The 19315-nt window shown below is 36.9% G+C and overlaps 1 protein-coding gene across 1 annotated transcript in view; it reads right to left on the minus strand.

The window, feature by feature from the left end:
- Nucleotides 1-19315, minus strand: part of Iqcm (IQ motif containing M) — a 309407-nt gene that overhangs the window by 260474 nt on the left and 29618 nt on the right. The window contains exons 2-3 of the mRNA XM_008851105.1: nucleotides 4830-4888; nucleotides 4383-4578 (exon numbers count right to left, since the gene is read on the minus strand). Coding sequence (XP_008849327.1) covers nucleotides 4383-4578; nucleotides 4830-4888 — 255 coding nt within the window. The remainder of the gene's footprint in view (nucleotides 1-4382; nucleotides 4579-4829; nucleotides 4889-19315) is intronic.

Raw genomic sequence — 19315 nt, forward strand, 5'->3', positions numbered from 1 at the left:
GAAAGCTAAAATAATTCAACACCCTTCATTATTTCAAATAAGCCCACACTAAGAGGATTTCACAAAAAAATGGTAGAAATTGTATAGTCCCTGGAATAATTGTAAAGGAGATTGTAGAAGGCACTGTCCACAGCAAAGAAGCTCTGAAGTGCAGCCAAACAATATGCCTCGGAAAGTCTCCCAGTGGAGGGATTGCCACAGCACTGACAATTATCCAGTGATTTGCTGTACAACCTCTAGAGCAGAAGGTCTATCAAGAATTCCCCCAGCAGCAACACTTCATGTAGGCCCACTCCTGGAAACACCATTTACTGCACTGTAAGCATCTCTCCAGCATTTGGACAGCAGGTAAAACAACTTTAACCACATCAACAAAGCAGCCATCCAACACACGAAGTGCCAATGATGGATAGAGAAATCAATGACCATCACAAAATTTATAGCCACATAAAAGTCAGCAATCCCACTTAGGTTGGCTCTGGTCCCCTCAAAGTACTTTCCATTGTTTTCATCTCAGATTCTACTTCCAAAAGGCATACAACACTCTCCTGATCAGTCTCTCCTTCTCAACCTTGTCTTGATCATACAATTTTCTTGACCCATTGTTCTAGAAGTTATAAAGGGCTACTATTCTTCCTGACAATGCCATAGGATATAGTTAAATGCAATTAATTGTAACATATAGAAATTATGTACACAGAGCACTAAAGATATATCTCCTTAGAGTGCCGTGATAAACTTCTAAATTTATATTTTGTTGAATCAATTCATCCATTTCATAGATAATTGTTGATCAGTTATCATGTGTGAAACATTACTTTCTACATTTGAAAATAGTAGAAAACAAGATAGAGGTTATAATCTATTTAACCCAAATAAAGAATTTAAACCCATAAAAGAGAGAAGATAAGAAAATAGCATGTAATAGGTACATATATTTATAATGAATGTCAAGCCAGTACTAGTGATTATGAATACAAAAATAAAACATCATGTACTCTTAACTAGGTCGTAAAACCATACTGCTTATAATACTTATAATATTGTCTCAGGGCTGTGATAAAATACATGTCAAAAGCAACTTAAGGAAGGCTTTATTTTTATTTGCATTTCTGATGGATATGTTCCATTATGTCAGGGAAGGTATGGCAATAGGACCAGGAGGTGAGGAACCACATCATATCCAGAGTCAGGAAGCAGAACGATAAATGCTAGTGCTCAGCTGACTTTCTCTTCTTCGTACAACCCACACTCAGGTTGGGCTTTCCTATCTCAGCCTAATCTAGATAATTCTTCATAGACATGCCATTAGATTTGTGTCCATGGTGATTTCACATCCTCTCAACTTGACATTAACAATCGTAGGGTAGCCCATGGCAGACAAGGGCACAGTATAGAAAATCACAATACAGAGACATGGAGACTAGAATAATTGAGAGATTGTCTCTGTTTCATGGATTTGGGAAGGGTGGGGTGGGAGAGTTGGTTGCCTAAATGCCTATACTTAAAAATGATTTGGAGTTGGGGCTGAAGAGAAGGCTCAGCAGTTAAGAGCACTGGCTATTCTTACAGAAGACCTGGATTCATATATCAGTATCCACATGGCAGCTAACAGCCATCCTTAATTCCAGTTCCAAGGAATCCAACACCGTCTTCTGTCCTCTGCAGGCACTGCACAACATAGGTGCACTTATATACATACAGGCATTACACGCATACACTTAAAATAAATAAATAAATAAATAAATAAATAAATAAATAAATAGATAGATAGATGATAGATAGATAGATAGATAGATAATAGATAAATAGGTAGATAGCTAGACAGAGAGAGACCTAGACAGACTGATAGATGATAGATAGATGATAGATAGATATATGATAGATGATAGATAGATAGATAGATAGATGATAGATGACAGGTAGCGTAGCTAGATACATGATTGATGATCGATAAATAGATGATAGACAGATGATAGAAGAAAGATAGATAGATGATGGATAGATATATAGATGATTGATAGATAGATAAATAGATGATAGAAGATAGATGATAGATAGATGATAGGGATGGATGGATGAATGGATGGATGTATAGAACATAGGTCATAGAGGTGATAAATAGAAAGTTAGATTGATGTCAGATGCCTACATGATACATAAATGGATGACTGATAATATAGATGATAGAGAGATGGTAGATAGATACAAAGATATATACATAGATAGATAGATAGATAGATAGATAGATAGATAGATGAGTGGATAGAGATAGATAGATAGATAGATAGATAGATAGATGATAGATAAATAATAAATAAATTTTTTTAAAAACTGACTTGGAGTTTGAGATGAGAAAGAAAGAGTATTCCAAGCTTAACAATATAAAAACCATAAGATAACAGAATACAATAAAGATTTTGAGTCTGCTAAAATATGTGAAGATATATCATGTGATAAGCTGAACAGAGAGCCAGAGATAGTCAGGGAGGCCATATGAGTGCAGCAGGAAGTCCACACTTCAGACCTAATCAATGCATCCAAAGACCATAAGAAACCAAAAAGTAAACTATGGTATACTGCAGAAGATTAAGTAGGAATAGGCTCATAATCAAGGAGAGCGATCAGAAGTCTGCTGTACTTCTCCATGTGAGGGAAAATGCAAAGAAGCTCTGGAAAAAAGCACAAGACAGGAGAGAATGTAAGAAATGTTGTGAAGTCATAGCCAGTTGGATATGGGAATTAAAATGTTAAAGGAATTAAAGAAAATTCTAGGCTATGGCCTGCAACACAGGTGTTGGATATATAAATGTAGGTCATGCAGGAGAGAAAGTATTTTGGCAAGAAAGGAAAATGAGTTCATTTTGAGCTATGTGGAGTGCAGCCTGACAATAGAAATTTCAAGTAAGCAGTTTAACACCCTGCATCTGGAGGGTGAAAGAGAAAGGCCTAGGATATAGCTTTGGATTGGGATAGGAAACAGTCATGTCTAAAGGAGTTCAAGACGGTGACAAGATATATAGAATAAGCATAGTTTGGGGTGTCAGACAGATATTTGTCAGCAGTTTGACTCTGAGCAAATGCTTTGTCTTCTCTGAGCTTCAGTTTCTTCACCTCTAAAACAGATGCAGCAGCTACCTAACAGAATTACTTACATGACAAACGCATAGAACTTGCCTTTTTAAGATATCAGATTCAATACGGGAACTATATGCACAATGGCACACTTATGAGACAAGCAGATGAGCAACTGTGTTCTCAGACAAATGTGCTCAGGGGTCCAACCTACAAGTCCTTTCTTGGGATGGGCGGCTGCTCGGAGAACAGTGAGGAATCTGAATGCTTATTTAGTTCACTTTTCATAGTTGCTTTCACAAACTTTACCCTGCAAGTTGAGGACATATTCTATCCCCTTGGAGGATTATCAAGATCCATTGATTTTTGGCTTTTCTGTATTTAGTAGTCAAAATGGGTTCTTATGAGTTATTTGACCTGATGTATATCAAAGTTTCCCAAGCACATTAGAAGGGAGAGTGGTTATGCATAGTTTTTTATAAGGAAACCTTTTATGCACTGCAGGAGTACCCAGAAGTATGAGAAGCGGAGAGTAGTTGCTCTAAAGAAAATAGCAAAGAAAAATGACTTTAGTATAAAGACAATTTGTTCTGATTTAATAAGTGATTCCAAAACTATTGAGTTAAGGATAAACTTTGCCCTTTGTTCAGTGTCTAATTTGCCACAATACGAAGTTGTCATCAGAGAAGAGTATTCATAATGTTTTCTTAATCAAAATATGTAGATACGAGCTGGAGAGATCGTTCATCAGTTAAGAGTACTGGCTGCTCTTAGAGAGGACCCAGGTTCCCAGCATCCCCTGGTGGCTAACAACTGTCCATACTTCCAGTTACAGGGGATCCAATGCCCGCTTCTGACCTCCACAGGCATTGAATGACACAAGTGCACTTACATACATGCAGGTAATACACTCATACACATAAAACAATTTTTAATATTTTATTTATTGTTATTTTATGTGTATGCATGTACTGCCTGCGTGTAGGTAAGTGCACCCGTGTCATGCAATGCCGGCAAAGGACAGAAGACGCTGTCAGATCCCCTGAAACTGGAGTTAGGACAGTTGTTAGCTGCCATGTGGGTGCTGGGATTCAAACCTGGGTCTTCTACAAGAACCACCAGTGTTCTAAACCACTGAGCCATCTCTCCAGCCCAACAAAACAATTTTTAAAATTTTTACTAAAGTGTGTAGATAGAACTTTAATTAGAAAAATTACACACTTATTAACCAGCACGCTATTCAAAATTCCGTAATTAAATCTACAAAAGAAAATTTAAGGCCATTGTAGTTGCAACACGTCCATTACCTTGGTGGTTATTCTCTGAAGTCTTCTGCACTCAAGCCATCCCCTGACAAAGGCTTGTATGACAGTGATCCGTTTAATTATTCTTCTAGTGTATACGATTTTGTTTCTTCCTTGGAACAATTGGAATATTTCTATGTGAGGTCCAATTCTTTTAACTTTACTGTCCAATTTATCAGATTTTAGAGCAGATTTTAACCTAAAAATGAAACAAAAGTTTCTTAGAAATAACAAGAAAAATAAACACGTCTTTATTCTTAGATTTATTCGCTGACAAATGAGGATGCACACACACACGAAGGACCAAAGCATCCGGGGTTTGCCAGGCAAACACTGCCACTGAGTTCCATCCCAGGCCCTTGTTACATTTTTTTAGACTAGGTTGCTCAGATTGGCCTTAAACTCATGGTAGCACACTCACTGTAGTCCAGGCAGGCCCCTTGAACTCACAATCCTCCTGCCCCAGCCTTCAGAGAAGTGAAACTACAGGCCTTTACCAACACGTCAGCCTTCAAGGGAAAATATATTGAAACAGGGAACACAATATGATTTGTACATAGAATTTAATATATAACATCACATATCCATGTTGACAATATTCTCAACAATGGTTGAATATTCTAGAATCAGTACACTATGCATACATTAACCTTCTGAAGGAAGGAAATCTAACAAAAAGTGAGACTGTCCAAATTTATTCATTCCTATTTTCATGTAACAGGGCAGGTTAGTCCAAATAATTTTCATGTTTCTAAAGTTCTTTCAGACTATCAACTGATTTGAAATCACTTAACTTTTAGATACTGATATTATGCTAACGAAATACCATCTGAAAATTAATTCTGATCCTATTTCTGTCCAGTAAGAGGGGCAGCAGGTAGGGTCATGACTATAGTGGCAAGGGAGATCATACTAGAAACCATTATCTACCTTTCAACACTAATACCTGTAACCCTCTCAGTGATGATGACCATAAGAGAAAACTGCAGGCTCTCTACCATGAGCAGACTAACTGTAGCCTTGGAAACGTTGCACCTACTTTCTCCCCTTGGTATACCTAAAGTCTTTTTTTATATGGTGATTAGTTTCTTCAAATATTTCCATAGTATAGTTCCCTTGCAATTCTTAGCATATAAAAAATTTAAAACTAGAGCTACCATATGACTGAGTTATAGCATTCGTGGACATGTATCAAAAGGAGATCTATAGGTCAGCTCATCCACTACAGTTTTGTCTTCTCCCCAGTACAGAGACTTCTGAATTTTATGCCCAAATTTTATTAATTCTCTGAGTAAATCTCTAATTCAGTTGTCTATACGCAAAAGCTAATACAATAGCTGTCAATTTAATTTTTTAAGAATTGTATTTCAAAGGCAAATTATATCTTTCAAGCAGTAATACTCATGATGAACTCTTTCTGGAGTGAAATTGTAAAACCAGGAGGTTGGTCAATGCCCTAGGTAAGGGTCAATGATATTTCCTTATTTCTAAGTGATCAACAGCTAAGTTCCTATGGGATGAATGTCCAGAAACAGTGGTTATTCTGTGGGGATTCATGCTAAACACAGATGATACTTATTCAAATCATCAACAGGAAATTTCTGCCTTTCCCTCACAGTTAGCAAACACCCTGTGATAAAGTACAAACAGATCATAAATTGTGCTTCTGAAAGAAACATCATAAAATGATAGCTTTATAAAGATTACATATTTACTTAACACTTTATCACAGGAAGAAAAGGCTTATGGGTACAGGCTTCTCAGGGTTGAACAGCTATCACAACTATGAATTTGTTAGATGGGGCAAAGGATTGATCCACCATGTCAGGAGCATTTCCCATCCAGAAATAGAGATCACAGAGATCTTCTTAATCCAAGATCATCGGAAAGAAAAATTTGTATTACTATTTATGCTCTAGTAAAGTGTGAAGGAAAAAACTTTCCTTGATGAATCCATATATTTCAAATTTATTATTTGACTTTAACACAGAACAACCTTTAAATGACACAGAAATGGCACCAACCAACCTGTCAGTATTCAAAAAGCAAATTGAAATTTTCATAGAAATTAGAAGCCAATAAATCACCATACATAAGCTAATAGAAATTAACAAGACATGCTAACCTATTTTATGTATGTATGTATGTATATATATATATATATTCTGAACTAATTATATAAGTATTTCTAAAGTTTAAATAAGAATCACAGGGGGCTGGAGAGATGGCTCAGTCTTTAACATCATTTGCTGCTCTTGCAGAGGACCCAATTTCAGTTCTCAGAACCCACATGGTCACTCATAATTGCATATAACTTCAGTTCTAGGGGATCCAATGCCTTCTTCTGGCCTCCAGGGGCACTGCACACACATGGTATACATATATGCAGGCAAAACACTCATACACAAAAAAATAAAAATAAATAAATCTTAAAAACATCATTGCTGGGTGTGGTATCAAATGACTATACTATCAGCATTTAGAAGGTAGAAGGAAAATCAGGAATCAAGGCCAGCCAGAGCTCCAAAGCATATTTGAGACCAACTGGGCCCACAATGGACCCTATCTCAAAAGACAAAACAAAACAACAAAAGAAATGAAAGCAATATTTTTGTATCATGATATAATTGAAAAATCCATCCATTTTCCACTCTAAAGAGATTATATTTAAATGAAAGACATTGAACTCATGTGGTAAGACTATTAAGGAATATACATTGACTTATTGTATGAAAATGCTGCCCATGAAGTCCTCCTGAAGAGCCAGTCTGTATCTCCTACATTGCATAGGGATGTCCCACCTGTCAAAGTGCTACTTCTTAACAATTTAAAAGCATTGATAGACTTGAGTATGTTAAAAAAATTCTTTTATCATTGGATACATATTCTGAATAATTCTTAACTTTTAACCTCAACAGGAGAACTGACAATGGGTCACAAAAATCCAATGTCAGTGAATGGATACACCCCAAAGGACATTTGGGGACATAAATTTGACTCGATAGACCTTAATATATATGAAAAGTACATGAAATCCAGTGGGAGGATGGTTATAACAGGGGGGCAGATATGGGAGGGGTCTAAATATGATCAAAGTATATTGCATAAAATTTGCAAAAATTCAAAAATTGCAAAACAATTTTTTAAAAATTCGTGCCACATAAAATCATTTTAAGAGAGTAGGACAGTGGGTAGGCATGATGGCATGTGTATGTAATCCCAGTATTTGAGATGCTGAGACAAGAGGATCAGAAGTTCAAGACTAGCCTAGGCTACATAGGGAGTTCGAGGCCAGCCTAGGATACATGAGACTGGGATTAACTGAGTGAAGGAAAGGTACCAGCTGGAGGGGAGAGGGAGAGAGAAGAAGAATGGGGAGTGGAATGGATGAGAGCTGAGTATAACGCTGTATACTGAATATGCCATGCTGAAACCCTTTGCTTTGTGTGAAGGCCTTCGACAAACTTACTTTTAAAATGCAGCATTAAAGGATGGATCAGTCTTCTGGTCATAGTCAAAACTTACTGATACCCATACCCATACCATATACATGTCCATGTTTTACTCCATACTTATTGTACATATGTTATTGAAATTGGTCCACAAAATATTAAAGCAACAGTTTTTGAAAAGCTTATGAGCTCAAAGAAGTGCCTTATGAATGAATCTTAATCTCCAAAGTAGAACTGAGAAGGCAAATTGGCAACTTGTCTTCCTCTACTCTGAATAGTAATTCAGTATCCTATCTAACAGTGGGGAGGGGAAGGCATATGTTAGCTAGTGATAAGCAAACACAGGTAATTCTGTCTTATATAGATCTCTAAAATAGCTGGAATTCAAACTCTTCTGTACACTGTAACTGAAAACAACAGAAAACGAATGTTTTAACTCATTCAATAGAAATGCAAACTTTATTCTTTTAATTGCTGTCCATCTGACACAATACAAGAAAAGCATGTATAAAAGCAAAAGAAATTAGTTACTTCCTTCCATATACCTCAGATTTATACTCATCTCCAGAATTTAAAAAGTAATTTTTTTCTTCTAGTTTCTAGCACCCAAACCACATAAAAGTGTATTTATCTCAATTTCAAAGCCTGTATCTCTATGAAATTATATCATATCCTCACAAAAGAAGCCAAGGTACTATATATCATCTCATTAGATTTCCTAATTTTTGGATTAATAATTTCTAAACTTGGTTTTGTGATAACCTAACAAACAGAATGCCTTGAAGGTCTTATCATACTCTCATTTAAAATTTTTATGGTGATTCATTGAAACTTTTATGAGAAACATAAGGGGAAATGTTCCAACAATAATATCATTAAAATAGAAACAAGAGGCTCCATTCTTTCACTTTCAGAATTAAAATGAAAATACCATACAAAACTACCCAGTTCCATACAATGCTTGACTAAAGACACAATGCCAACATTGTTCTTGACCTCATAGACAACAGAAGGGAAATAACTTGATGTTAGGAATCAAGAAAATATGACTTTATCATTACCTTTCTGGGAATTATGGAAAAAGCTACATGCATGAAAATATCTACCATGGCCTCACTTATAATGGATAAATTTACAAATACCTAGACAATTAGTTAGATGACATCAACAAATTATTTTAACAGAATAAAACTGATACAGATTATGTAAGAAAGGGAATAAGGGTACTGAATTTTATGTATTACATGTTTGGAACTTTTTGCTTAAAACATATATAAATAAGAGTAGGAACAAACACGCCAAAATGGTATTGTGGTTGTATTAACCGAATGTTTCTAAACCACAGGTGAATTGGAATCATCTGATGATAATTTTTCAGAAATGCTTATATAGGGCCTCGCCTTCCTAGGTTCTGAGTCATTTTCTCCAGTAAACCAATGCAAGTCCTTGATTACACACTAACTTGCAAAGAAAACATTAGGTTGTAAAAGAAAATTATTTGCTTCTAATTTTCTATTTCTCTTCAGAGCCTGTGAAATAAGATAGACTTGAATGTATACTTTAAAAGAAAAGTATAATTACTTACATAAATAAAAGGATTAGCAATAATAACTTTTATTGAGTATTACCTTTGGGATTTCTCCTGTAATCATTAAAATACTTATGATGAATCAATTTATTATTCTGATTTCTAAAAGAAATTGGGTGATTCTTTAGCCTCACATAGAATTGAAAGCCCTTCTGACTTTATATTTGATAAAATCAAAGGTGGACAAAGTTATGCTTGAGAACAGAAGGTTTTGCATTGGCAATGCTCACTCCTCAGTCATCACGATGACCTGGGTGACTGGCTTGGGTATACTTGCTTGTTTTCATATATTTCAAAGATGCAACCACATTGTACATGCACACTCTCTTACACAAGTGTCCATACAAGTTTCAAGGAGCAGTACATAAGATGTAGACTCTCTTTGTCACTGTCAGAGACATAGAGGTCAAAGGACCCCTCTAGATTAGAGGATCCATAAAAACTAGCCTTGGCTTACTTTCCAAAAGTAATTTTGAATTTTTTTCTGTTTGCCATGTGTTAACACAATTGCAATAAAAGGAGACTTGTCATCTTTTACAAAAATTCTTAGTTACCAAAGAGAATCTATAAGTCTTTACATCAATAAAAATATGAGTCATTAAAAGCTAGCTATAAAACCAGTTTTCACCACGAAAGAGACCACCCCGTTCGTCTAGGGGCTACCCCCTTAATCTAAAGTCAGTAGAAGAGAGTCAGTAGTAGAGAGTTCAATGGCTGCTTGACTTTTTGCTTGAAGTTTGACAAATCTGTGATCAAAGTATCTAATCAAATGGTTTTCAGAGACAGAAGAAATCATTAAGCAAAATTACATGTGAGAAAAGATACAAGAAGTTAATTAGTAAGTCAATCATGTCTGAACATTAGATCCTGAGCCTGGTGAACATTTGAACAGGGAACTTCCTTTTAACTACTAATGCTTATATGATAATATATATTAAACACTGTTCAGTTTTAGAGTTTGGTTCAGATATTGCTACTAATTAGTTTTGGCTGATATGGAAGTATTTTGTATGCCCCATTTATAAAAAGCACTGTTTGCCCATCTGTTCATAGGTTGAAAGTGATTAAAGGGTACTTATTTGGCTGCTGTAAAAGCCAAATACTTTTTAAGCTGCAAATACGTGACAAAACCAGTCCAGGTTGCCAAGTTCAGAAATATATTAAGAGATTTATGATGTATCCCTCCCCCAATTCCTCTTCCAACCTGTATTATCAAAGAGCAAGTACCATCACTTTCCTGATTAGACTTGCATGCCTGCTTTGTCCAAATGCTTTGCAATTTAGTTCTAATTTACACAATTTACTCTGATTTGGATCTTCTGCTACCAAGCTGTGTTGAGGGCTTTCATTTCCTGAATGTGCAGCCTTGAAGTAGAAACATGTGATGCCCTCGTGCTTTGAATTGGGGATTTGAAAGCAACTCAGGGAATGAGTGAAACTAGTTTGTGGCCTACTTTAATCCCCTAAATGAGGTCTATTTAGTCAGAAAACAGTGCATTAAATTCAGCATGGGAGGTGCAGATTTTTAAGAAAAGAGATGTAACGCATTCCCACAAAATTCAACTTCAGTCTCCACATGATCTTCCTACTCCATTTCCAAATCTCCTCAAGGGTTTAGTACTTCATGTCATCAAAACCTGCTCATTTCACAAATCAGAGTAGGGTTCTTGGGACTTTCTAAAATAAGATGCAATCCTCCTGAAGCGGAAGATAACATCGCTTTAATTTGGGCAGAATTTTAAAGTACTTGTAAATATGAGAATGAGGTGTTTTCTTCAGAGCTTTCTTCTTTCCTTTCATCCTTATCATCACTCATGACGTTGCGCTGCTTCCCAACTTCTCCTTTATGATTTGCCCAAATTGTCAATCAGTTTTGGCTGCTCCTAGGTCCATAGTTTGCTTAGCAAGACCATATTGAAAGATGGAGGTTGATATCCTAATTAAAGTCTCCAAGAGTATCCGAATTTCTGGAAAGGGTACTTTTTAACCTAAATAGATTCCTATTTAGAACATTCCTGTCAGTAACATGTTTAAGACACTCAAAAAAAAGAGGAGGATCAGGTACAAGACACAAGAGGCAGAAGAAATTCTCCTAGCCCATTTAAGGAAAGATGGAGTTTATTATTATTGTTGCTACTACTGCTGCTCGAATTCAATTTTCCAGCCGTTTTTCCTCAAAACACAATAGCGATTTTTGAATTCCAAAGTCAGTTCAAACACAATTATTTCTTCAATCTTCGCATAGATAAACAGTCTAGAGAAGCATCACTTACGAATTAAATTGAAACGATCCTCTCACACAGCACAAAGGCAAAACCAAAAGGAGCACACTCTCTCTCTTCATTTTGAATTATTCCGACTTCACAATCAAGATAATCTATGAAGCACTTTCAGAGGGTGCTCTTTAACAGTGGAAACACCTGAAAGTCCCTTTATGCTACCTGAAGATCACTGATGAAAATTATCCTGGGAAACGTATGACTAGAGTCCAGGTGCCCAAGGTACAAAGGGGGCTGGCTCTTCAACAGCACAATGACCAAGTTGTCCGTTATTATTTTACGAGCTCTCTGCAATAGACAACCTAAGACATGTTTCTGTTCTTCCTCTCAATGCAGTACTTTATTTCTCATGTGAAAGCTCTCTGCCTCCAACCCAAACTTCAGTCAGTTATGGCAGGAGTTTGTTTCTTTCCGTTCCTGTCCACCTCTCTGATCTCTACCCAGTGTGGAATTAATGAAGGTTTGATTCCTGTACACAAACTCCATGTCCTTGCAGTTTAGTTATATGGCTTCAGAAAAGGGAAAAAATTCCCTTAATGATTAAATACATTCTAAAAACAATTTTGAGCATTGTTTTCCTGACAATATAGATGTTTTAGGAACTCTCATTTCAATGAACCAAATACCTTAAGTAACAGCAAACAGCAGTAGTAGAAAAGTAGGAAATGCCCACAGCCTGAGAGCAGCACCTTGGAATGAAGAAAGATGGTGTGGGGGCTGCTTTTTCCTCACACCTCTACCTCTTTATTAGCTTGCTGTAAGTTCTTCTAAAGAAAAGTAATTGCCAGTTTGCTTTTCCCTGCTTGGAACTTTACTCCTCTCATCCTACCACTGTACACACTGCTAACTTTAAAGATGAGGACTTCATCGGATCCTTTCATTGTTATTGGTTCCTCCTTGCATATTTCCCTTCTGTATCCAGGCAGGAATCACAGCCACACAGGCCCAGCCATTCTTTTTTTTCCGGTTATGTATTTCACACTGTCAGAAGTATTCTTAGTCTATGCTGCACCTTTAGGCAGACATTAGAGACCATTTCTATTCCATGCACATTGGTAAGAATATAGATGCAGACTATCTTAGGGTCCAGGGGAGAAAGCAGAAGGTTTCAGTCCAGCCTGCAGCTGTGGTCAAAAGGCTCCTCTCAGTTTCCAGAGAGCATTGGTCACTGTGTGTTCACTTTGTCCCACCTGCCAGAGGAGTTCTTTTCTGATCAGATCAGGCTAGATTGGGAAGCAGGATAGTGTTTTCACACAGATCTGCAGTGATTCCCATCAGTGTTGAACTCTAGCCATATGTAGAGTTCTTGGCTACAATGGGCCTCTGCTTCTTTCTTCTCTTTGGCTGTACAGCTTTCCTGGACAGAATTCTTGCACAAAAAAAAGAGATCAGACATCCCTGATATGAAGGATATTGAATATGATTTCTCCACGAAGCCAGAGAATCAGAACTAAGAAGAAAGCCAAATACCGAGATCCATGAAATGATCTCAAAGGAAACAGTTGCTGTTAATGGAGGAAATTATTTGTCCTAAACATAATTCTCCTCTTATTCCACCAGAAGCAATCCTGAGGAAGGCAGGCCTAGAAGACTGAAGGTACAGGTAGCTCAGAGCAACATAGCCTGGAGGTGAAGTATATATTTGAGATATGATAGTGTCTCCAAAAATGAAACCCCACCTCGCTAGTTACTTCCCAGGATTTCTTTATCCACACTCACACGACAGGGCTGTCATCAAGGTAGCTTTCTCTACCTCTTTCTACTGACTAGACAGATAACCACAGCCTGTCAGAGGGTTAGTGCCGGATATAATTAAATACATCTTCTAGCTTATGATGGTGGTCTGAGTATAAAGGACTTAATAAGAAGATGGGGTCACTAATGAATAACAAAGATGACACAATACCTGCTTCTTCTTGATCCAAGACAAATAACTGGCAGGCATTTTCTCTTACCACCAGTAGGGCCCTTTTCCAGCTGCCTGGTCGAGGTTACTTTAGACAAGACCAAGGCCTGATCTGGCAGCTTGGAGCTGTGATATATGGGCTCTCTCTTCTTTGTTAACATTGACAAATCCAAAATTAAGGTGGGGAACCTGCCCAGGTCCAGAAAAAATAGTTAAAGGCCCAAGTCTTCCTGAGGTCTTTGGATCTTTCAGTTTCCGAGTCCCTTTGCCGTCTGTGAAGAGCTTTTTTATGTGTGAGTGTGTGTATGTATGTGTGATTCTTAAATAAAGTCTCTACTGTGTCTGAGATATTTCCTGCCTATTAATTCTTGTTTTTAAATTTTACTCATTTTTATTTTATGTGTATGAGTAAGTTTTGTTTCTTGTATGGAAGTACACCCATGTTGGTGCAATGCCCATGGAGGCCAGAAGATGGCACCGGATCCCCTGGAACTGGAGTTAAGGACAGATGTTAGCCGCCATGTGGGTGCTCGAAATTCAACCCAGGTCCTCTGAAAGAGCAGCCAGGGCTCTCAACCACTGAACCATCTCTTCATCCATGCCTTTTAATTCTTATTTGACAGAGAAAATGACTCTAATCAACACCCCTAGACAGCAGGCCAGCTGTATCTCTGGGAGGTAAGTGGACATGAAATACTTCACACTGTACTGATTCCACTATGCTGAAGAATGAGTAGCAGACTGAAAGGAAGGGAACAGTGCTCAAGACAAGGAAGGATTTTGCAAAGAAAACTGAAGCTTCCCTTCAGTGTTAAGTTTTCTGGGATCAGGTGAGCAATTTTCTATATCCATCCACTGATCTGTTTACTTCATGAAACTGGAGAATGACAATGATGTGAGAATTCCAAAGAACAGCAAATGTTTTTACTTTCTATGTTGTGATAAGAATCATGCCCTGATGGGAAAGAAAAACTTATAAAAGTGGAAAAAAGATCTAAAAATTTGATTCAGGTATTGAGCAAGTATCTATTGGTATGTATCTATTAACTTAAAGTTTAAGGTACAAGCTGCTGCCGTAGCACTGCCGATACACTGGTAAACAGAACACAGAAATGTTCCCCTGCCTTCCCTGAGCCTTTATTCTAGTGGAACGTGTAGACAATAATCACAGAACACGTATTAAATAGAGGTGTGGGGGAATAGTGCCATGGTCATACAATAGCATGAGGAATAACATGGGTTTGAGGAATGTTGGGTGTGATAGAAGATGCTACTGTAGCATGTCATGGTGGGTACAGGGGTTATTGAAAAGACAATTGATAGTTTGTTAAAGGAAGGAATGACTAGGCACTACATAAAAATATAGGAACATTACTTCTAAAGTTCTGCATTTGTGTCTGTATGTGTGTGCACATACATGCAAGTGTTCTTACAAAAAAATTCTCATCTGACCTAGAGAGACACTCAGTCCTGTCTCCATTTCTTTCCTACTTGTTGTTTGCTTGTGGTGTTCTGATTTTTGTTTGTTTTTGGTTGGTTGGTTGATTTGGCATTTTTGTTTGTTTGTTTTGCTGTGATAAAATACTCTGCCAAAAGCTGGGAAGGGTTTATTTTAACTACCAGTATAAGGTACAGTCCATCATGCCAGAGAATTTAAGGCAGCAAGAGTTTGAAGCAGCTGGTCAAACACATCCACCATCAGGAAGCAGAGAGAGACGAGTGCTCCTGCTGCGGAGCTCACTTTCTCTCCTGATACAGTATCTCCCCAAGGAAGGTGGCCACCCATAATGAGCAAGTGTCCCTTGTCAATTAATGCAATCAAGATAGCCCTACAGGTTTGCCCAGAGGCCAGTCTCCCAGGTGATTTTAGATTCAGTCAGGTTGACAACACTAATCACAGGTACCTTTCCTCCAGCACCCAGATGTAGCCACACCATCTTATACAGTCTCCAGGTGTACCTCCCCTCTACTCCCTGAATAACTGACAGCCACTGCTTTCCTTTATACAACAGATGAGTCCTCTCCTTACCTTTGGGGAGCTAAGATTCCCCAAGTCCAGTCATGTGGAGTCTGCCGTGGTTGCTCTAGGACTGACTTCCAAGCTGAGGAGTCAGCCAGAATACTGCTCTTTATCTTCTTTTTTGTAATATTAGAAGTGTGTCTTTGGTGGGATTGTTGCTTTGTTTTCTTAGAAATTTGGCGAGAGAAGGAAGTGAATAAAGACACGTGGAGGTGACTGTTTTCCTGGCCACATGAAAACTGTAGAAAGAGGCATTTCAACCAAGCAGAGATTGAAAGTAAAAGAAGGAAGGCATCCTGGAGTCCTTGAGTCACAAGAGCCTGAATTGAACAGAGCCAAAAAACAGATGTCCTTACAACTCAAGCCCTATAATCTCCACTTGGGCAGGTTGTATCTCAGTTTTACCTAAGATAATATGAACTACTGTCCTATAAAAGATGTTACAGACTATTTTACATACATAATTAGTTGAGCTAAGCCGAGGGGCTTGATTTAACAAGATAAAATTGGTAAGGAGGAATTATAACAAGAAGATGAATACCATTACTTTGAAAATTAATACACACCAAAAGGAGTAAGAGGTGAGCAGGAGGAAGAGTGGATAATGAGGTCAAGGAGGAGGAAGAGGAGAAGGAATGTGTACCACTTCAAGGGATATAGGTATTGAGTTTAATATAGAAAACTGTCTGAAAATCAGAGCATCCCTTTGAATTAAGTGAGATGCCACTTAAATGATGGCGTTAGGAGTCACTGGGGATTTCAAATATATTGTAGGTAAGTACTGCGTTCTTACTATAGTTCATAACTGGAAGGTTCCCCAAAGGCCAGTGTATTAAAGGCCTGGTCTCCAGTTTCATGCTGGTGGGAGGTAATGGGAATTTTAAAAGGTGAGAGGCTTTTGGAGGCATGCCCTTACAGATATTCCTAGGACTGTAGTTTCTCTTTCTCTTCTTTGTTTTCTTTTTCTCCCCAGCTACCAGCAAGTGAATAGTTTGTTTTACCTCACATTCCCACCATGCTGGCTGTTCACCATAAGCCCCAAGCACCAGAGACAATTAGTCATGGACTGAAGCCTCCAATGCTGTGAACCAAAACAAAATCTTCCCCTTTATAATTTGTTTATTTAAGACATTTTATCCTGAGAACAGAAAGTTAACTAATACAGTGACAGAACCATCCTTTGAATACATGGGATTTAGAGAGAAAAAGCTCTTCAAGCTCCAAAGACAGCTCACACAAGTGGAGGTGTCACTAAAGAACATTATTTGTCTTATGTTTGTTTTCAAGTAGTTCTTAGGTCAAGAGCTGATCCAGAAAAAAAAAAAAAAATCTGTTGAGAGACAATATCTAATGATCAGCAAACTAACTTTCTATTAAAAAATTTCAGAAAAATCTACGTACAATAGTTAGGAAATAAATTGTAAAAATGCTTTGCAATTAAATTAGAAAACCAATCATTTTCAAGAAATCATGGTGATGAACAAGTATCATACAACAATTTTGGATATTAAGGTACTGAATCTGAAATGTGAATTTCATATTTAGATGTACCAGTCTATGTATTCTATTACATTACATCAAAAATAAATAAATAATTTAGAATTGATCATTTAATTTTGCCTTTTAGTGATGTATTAATAAGTCACATATTATTTTGCATTTGGTTCCAGTAATCTATGAAATAGGAATGAGGAAGTAAATACCAACTCCTCATCTACAGATTCAAAAAATCATTTGAATCTTAGGATCCTAAGAGTAAAACAGCAGGGGAACATGGACTTCAGAAGAGCATCCTGGGGCCAGGAAGATAGCTCAGCAAGTGAAAACCCTGACTGGCAAGTCTAACACGGTGGGGACCCACATGATAGAAGGAGAATTGACTCAGGCAAGTTGTTCTCTATAGCATGCCCTCCCACAAGTAAATAAGTGTAATTTTTTAAATGTTTAAAATAGTATCCTCTCCTCTAAAGATGGGATGCTTAAATGCTGAAATAAATAATAAAAAGATGAAAGACTATCACAACTACAAGTTCAATATTATGAATCAACAATAGAATGCTTCTCCTCTATGAATGAAATATACACATAATAGGCTACTCTATACATGAAAATCAGTCAGAAAGTTTTATAAAGGATTATGTATTAGAACCTCGATAAAAGGAACATTTATCACTTACAACATATTAATTTTTAAAGGATTAACATCTCAGAGCAAAAGACATCAAATGCGAAAAAAAGAGATGGGGTGTATAGGGTGCATTAAGTTACCTGAAGGAAGATGGACACATTAGGAACACAGCGAGGAACACTAAACAAATTGAAACATAAATCCAGGAAGCTTGTGCATAAGTAACGGAAATCTTTTTCATAGAAAGTAATGAGAATGTCATTTCAATATAAAGTAAATTACAATCTTCTTACAGCTCCTGAGTGTGTTAAAGTATTATTTCCCTTTATCTAATTATACAGACTTACTTGATACTTCATGATAAATATAAAAATAAGTGAAAATGAATTAATCGTAGAGAAGTTAAGAAAGAAATTAAAACTAGTATGTTCAAAAGAGATCTCACTTTAAAATACTAAATTTTGCATGTATTAAAGGAAATTGCATATAGATGTATATATCAAATTCATGCACACATTTCATTTTTTAAAAAACTAAAATTAAAGATCGTCACCTGTTTGACTTTATTTCTTTCTGGGTTAGGAGTTTAACATTGTGAACTTCAATTTAAAAATAAAAGACAATTCTGCCTCAGAGACTGGTTGGTTTTCTACAGAACGTTTCAGACACTTCCTTCTCCGTAAAAATACTGGAGGCTTTCACAACCATTTTTCAAAGAATTATTTTTTTAATTTTTTAAAAAATTTTTTAAATTTAATAACCACACGATTAGTAGCAGCATTTCATTACAGCTTTAAAATATTCAATAACACATTCCAGAGCAAGGATACATCTCTTTCAAAAGTGGCTGTAAGTTTCAAGTTTCACAGTTGAATTAATACAGTTATACAATATTGAACTCAGTATAAGCCCTGCAAGACATAAAAAGATTAATACTACTAGCACTTAGATGTCTGCACATGCATCTCTGATCTCTATGTCTCTGATTATTACTAGGCATAGCTGGTTGCACTCAAATCCTTAGTACCTGAGTATGGACATAAAGTCATCAGGTAGATTTCACTGCTAATGTTTATCACCTCTACTATTTAACATTAAGTAAATTTTTATGATTCCTCCTCAAATATGTCTTTTTTTAAATTTGTTGAATTTTTTTTGTATATATCATACAGAACATCCTACACAATCTTCTTTATCTATATAACCATTTTCCAAATGGCACCCTCTCCTAGCCTCCCCCCTCCCACATACTGGAACCCATATACTCTGTAATCCCTGTTACTGTCCACTGTGTTGTCAGCACCCCAGCCATTCCCCAGTGCTTGTCTGTCTGCTGAATCTAGTCAGCCTATCTAGAGGTCCTTCGTTTAGGAAGATCAGCTGTTCCTCATCTAGCAGCAATCAGTTGTCAATATTCCTTTAGTTAAGATTAGGGTCTGCTGTTCATTTTCCCAGTTCTATGTTGGTTTACTGTCTGGGAGTCTTTTGGGCCACCCTGGCCAACAACTCAAAGGAAGGTATCTATCTCCTCTAGCATTGTTTCTTGTTATGTAGCCTTTAGCT

This window comes from Nannospalax galili, unplaced genomic scaffold (assembly GCF_000622305.1).
Source record: "Nannospalax galili isolate Female #2095 unplaced genomic scaffold, S.galili_v1.0 scaffold585, whole genome shotgun sequence".
NCBI lineage: Eukaryota > Metazoa > Chordata > Mammalia > Rodentia > Spalacidae > Nannospalax > Nannospalax galili.